Raw genomic sequence first — 4,971 nt, forward strand, 5'->3', positions numbered from 1 at the left:
TATTACTTATTTTATTTTTTATACAATTCTAATTTCTATTTTTTTTTATATAGAAAACATTGATAAAATTGTGTTGAGAAATTAATTAGTGAAGAACAAAATGATTATAGATAAAAACAAACTAGCATATTTATGTTTAGAAAAAAATATGTAAAAAGCATCAATTATTAAGAAAATTATTTTATTTATTGATAATTTTAATTAAAGTTTATTATATTATTTTATCATTATTAAAAATAATGTCCCATTAATTATTATATTTAAAAAATTTAAGACTAAATTACTAAAATAATGTTTACAACTAAAACACAACAAAAAGAGAAAGTTGTAGTCATTAAAATCAAATAAAATCCAATTTTAAATAATTACATCCTTTGTTTATTAGTGGCTTTCTATTTCTCCTAATAAAAACCAAAGAAATAAATCAAATCCAAAAATGAAATTAAATATTTTAAATAGAAACATTCTATACTTTGTTTACTATTGACCTTTTGTTTTCCTTTCATGAATGTGTTTTGCTCGTATAGTGTTTTCATTGCACCTATCCCCTAGTAAATAGCAATACAAATATATTTTTTTTTATGTTAAAAATACTCATGATTCTCTTAATAGATTGAATTGAAGAATACATTTTAGTTAGAAATTATGGTACTAATTCATTTTATGTTTTTAATTTTATTAATCAAAAACTAATTATTAGAAAAAATATTTGTTTATATTTTAATGTATTCTCATTAAATTAAAATTTGATAATTGAATAAATTTGTATGAATAATAATAATAATTCTTTTATGTAAATATAAGTGTTCATTGTTGTATATATATAAAATATGCATGATTTTAAATAGTCTATGAAATATTAAATGATATTTTCTTATTTTAATTGTGCACATTTGTTAAATTAATCATACATTGAAACTAGAAATAGTCATCAATTTTTTAAATTAAAATTAAATTATTTAAATATTATTACTCAAAAATTCATTAAAAAATTTGTTTATGTATTTAGATTAGTTGAAAATTTTAATGAAAGAAATGTATTGTAAAGTACCGATAAGGCAGTAGTATTAGAGTCTTAAAAGGGATTGGATCTATATAAAAACTAATAATGTAATCACATAAAATAATGCTATATATGACACCATTATTTGAAGATATTTTCGTAATGTCTAGATTGGTATTAAAATATATTTGAACATTATGTGTCCTCTTAGTAATTTTACTTAAATTCTAATTTGATCAAACCATTACTGGATATGATGGTGCTATGGCAATTCCACACAATCCTTGTGGATCTTCCACATTTCTTTGTATCCTAATATACCCTTCCTCACCCCACGTAGGTCCCCATGAGTTTTTCACAATCCAATAGTCTAAGCCACCTTCAGATCCATAGCCAACTATAGTAACAGCATGATCCAAAACTTTCCCACAGGTACCAGTCAATATACCCTATTCTCAAAAGCATGGAAGAAATCTATTAAAACATCAACTAAAAGCTGAATAGATTGTGCAGAAAATTTGATTAGCATATAAGAAACCTGTTAAAACATCAACTGATTGTGCAGAAAATTTTATTAGCCGATAAGAAACTTACTGATTTGTAGCTAGCAAAATCCATTGCAGTACCGTCAATGCCCACAGTGATTGGTTGATGTGATACAGCAGTCTTCATTGAGTTCTCATCCTCAGTTGGTAGACATTCCACACCAACTATTCTTGCTACATGTTCCATTTCCTGCAACCATATATTCATATTTAATATATTTATTTATTATTTTAGATTTGAAACACTCTAATAAATAATATATAAATATATTAAATATTAAATTGATAGTTAAGTCATGATATTGTTGTAGCCTTAAGATGATTCTAGACAATATCCCTTCAATCACAAAATTAGAAATCCTTCACTCACAGATCCATTGTGAGTATTGACAATCATGCAACTGACTTATGCTCCAAGTCTTTGCTAAATGAAAGTATGCATGGATTATGAACCCCTACTGAACTATTGAACTCCCTGAATGAATCTTCATTTGTGACCTCATGTTACTTGAATTGAAACTAATAAAATCAATACGAAATAGATTACATAAAATCAATACGAAATAGATTACATAAATGACATAATATCACATAATAGCACATTCTAGTTAAAGCGTCTTAGTTTTGAAATAAAGAGTCTTCATGTTCAAATTAAAATGAACAACATGCAACCAACAATGAACGACATACCAACTGTTGGTTGCAGGTACCATCAGCACCCCTATACTGATAATCAACCTCACTAGAAATACCACCATTAAATGCGATATAGATAAATGCATCATTTGGATATCCTCCATGACAACCCTCGTTCATTCCAACACAGTCAACCAATTGTTGCTCTGACAATGATACTAAGTGTCCAGTGACAATATAGTTAATTGACTCAACTGATGCAATTGCAGCGAATGCCCAACAGTCACCTGTGGAAAAAATATATCTATTATTTAGAGTTCGCTATTGGTCCAATAATTTATCCATACAATAATAGATAAAAAGATCTTACCACAATGAAAATGTTTCTCCTTTTATCTTAAATTATGAAGATGATTATTTTCAAGGCTAAAAAAAAACTAAGGACATACCGCAACGCTGTCCTTTAACAGGTGTTACGGCTCCTTTCGTCCTCCAATCTACAGTAGCAGGTAAATCATCTCCATATTTGTGTAGATAACGAAGGCTTGCGTTCTTTGGACCGCCTGTCAACCTACCCAAAAACCTGCTCTTGAATTCTTCATGGCTGAGATCCGAGAACTCGTTTAGGCCCAGCTTATAAGTTAGATTTTGTTGGTTGCGCTCATGCATGTAACGCAAATTCTGCTTGAAGATCTCCAATCTCATACTTTTCTCAAGGTGATCTTTATAAGTCTTCCCATGATTGTGCACCCATTGTTCGAACCTCCCAGAGAGTCTCTCCTCTGAAGATAAATCAAATGGTTCGTATCCTAACTCTGCAAAATTTTCAACAGATAACACCAATCTTGAAAAACCAAAAAGAAGAAGAAAGCCGAATAGTGAAAAGACCGAATTGCCCATAATAGTTGGAGATTGATCAATGCAAAATAAGATTCAGTAGTCACAAGAAAATCAGTGTTTTTATAGCGTTACTGCTTCATTTTCAAACTGAAAATCAATGTTTTTTTATAGCGTTACTGCTTTTTAGTCCTTGAACCAGTCAATTTAGATATTTTTAATATTATTTCAGTTAATTAAGATTTACTTGCTCTAAAACAAATTGTGTACAGGTTAGCAACCACACAGATTCTCGACTTGCCACTTTGGAGTGATTTTGTTTGGCTTGAATGTATCTTTACCAAATGGCAACATACATATTGCGAATTATTAATGGAAATATCGACCTGTCAAAATTTGTTTGTTTGGATATTAAATCTTAAACTACTTGTTTAGAGGTATATTTTGCATACATTTTCTTAGTCTATCATGTATTTCAGAAAAATGAATACTCATTTAAAATATTTAAATATAAGATAATAATGATTTTTTCTTATTAAAATTGAAATGTAAGTTTTCAATTTTCTCATTTCATTTTTTCTACTTTTGTTACAAATTTGCTTCGTTGTATTGCATTGTTAGTTAAGAGTTCTATAATGTTGTGAGGGTGTTGTGATTTATATGCTTGTTGAAAATGCAAGAGTTAAAACTTTAATAGAAAGGGAAAACACATTTCTATTTGTACTTTCAATTATAAAGATGTACTATTGAATAAAACATAAGGAAAAACGAACATTTGACTTCCATGCCAAAACATTAAATTTACAATTTAATTTTTAATTTCACATTTGAAAATGTGAACCAATTGGTGTTTTGTTGCATGAATAAAGCATGCCATTGCTAGTTAAGTTTAGTTCGATTCTTATGATTTATGATTTATATACTAAATAATGATTGGAAATGCATGTGTAACAATACTTAATGGATTGTTCAAGAGATATTGAAAATTCACCTTGACTTAATCGAATTAGTTTTCCTTACAAATTATTTGGTCTATGTGTTTATGTGTGGTTCTGCCTATGGGTTCCTTGTTGGGCTCTGTAGTTTAGGTTGGTGGGGCATATTTATAATTACAAAAATATATGTAAAATTTTTCAATAGATATCATTATAATATTAACTAATTATTATATTATGATATTTTACATAATATTAAATAATAATTATTATTATATAGTTATATTGTTGAATTTAATATATTTTTATTATCATATTATTATATTCCTATTTAACTCTTCACATAATTTATAGAACTCTTAAGATTGAATTGTTAAAATCAACTTTGGAGCTAAAAAATAACAAAAATAAAGAGTTAACATATGTTATGTCTAGTATTATTCAAGTGGCTAACTCCTTGCTCATGGCTTCCCACTCATCCTCTTATCTCCAGAGTTCCAGTCCACATCTTCCACCCATAGCAACTAGCAATACTTCCCTTGTCCATAGATCTCTTGGTAATGGATCTCCAATATGCAAACTAGTCGTAGACATTTTTAACATGAATTCGTCTTCCTTGTGGAAAAATCAACATGTCGCCTCAAATGCTTTTGCTTTTGTTAACTCCGTCTTGAAACACTTATTTATGAATATGCTTCATAATCCCTTAAGGGGACCTTCTTCTCAACCTACAAAATACCTCCTTATGGCTCCTTTATCCCTAAGGCGATTCTAGTTGTGGTGGTGTTATATTGCATCTCATATTTCAAAGAAATGGCTCTTCTTCGTAGATTTAACTATCTAAGGCCATTTCTTTTAATATTACACTACTATATTTTAGCTCACTAAAACCTACTAATGGATAGTAAAGTTTAAATTTACCATTTTACTAGGGTTTTGTGACTTTCTTTTATTCTAATGATGATAGGGATGATGTTTTATCAAATGGTGTTTGGAAATTTTATGTTTATGTTGT

General features: G+C 28.4%; 1 protein-coding gene across 1 annotated transcript; it reads right to left on the minus strand.

Moving 5' to 3' along the window:
- Positions 1-1,239: 1,239 nt before the first annotated feature.
- On the minus strand, positions 1,240-3,084 carry LOC131027265 (zingipain-2-like). The gene is made up of 4 exons (XM_057957281.2): positions 2,634-3,084; positions 2,239-2,471; positions 1,598-1,738; positions 1,240-1,452 (listed from the first exon to the last, which is right to left on the minus strand). Exons 1-4 carry the CDS (start codon positions 3,082-3,084, stop codon positions 1,240-1,242), a joined length of 1,038 nt encoding a protein of 345 aa, XP_057813264.2.
- Between the last annotated feature and the right edge of the window lie 1,887 nt (positions 3,085-4,971).

The sequence above is a fragment of the Cryptomeria japonica genome, chromosome 4 (genome assembly GCF_030272615.1).
Source record: "Cryptomeria japonica chromosome 4, Sugi_1.0, whole genome shotgun sequence".
Lineage (NCBI taxonomy): Eukaryota > Viridiplantae > Streptophyta > Pinopsida > Cupressales > Cupressaceae > Cryptomeria > Cryptomeria japonica.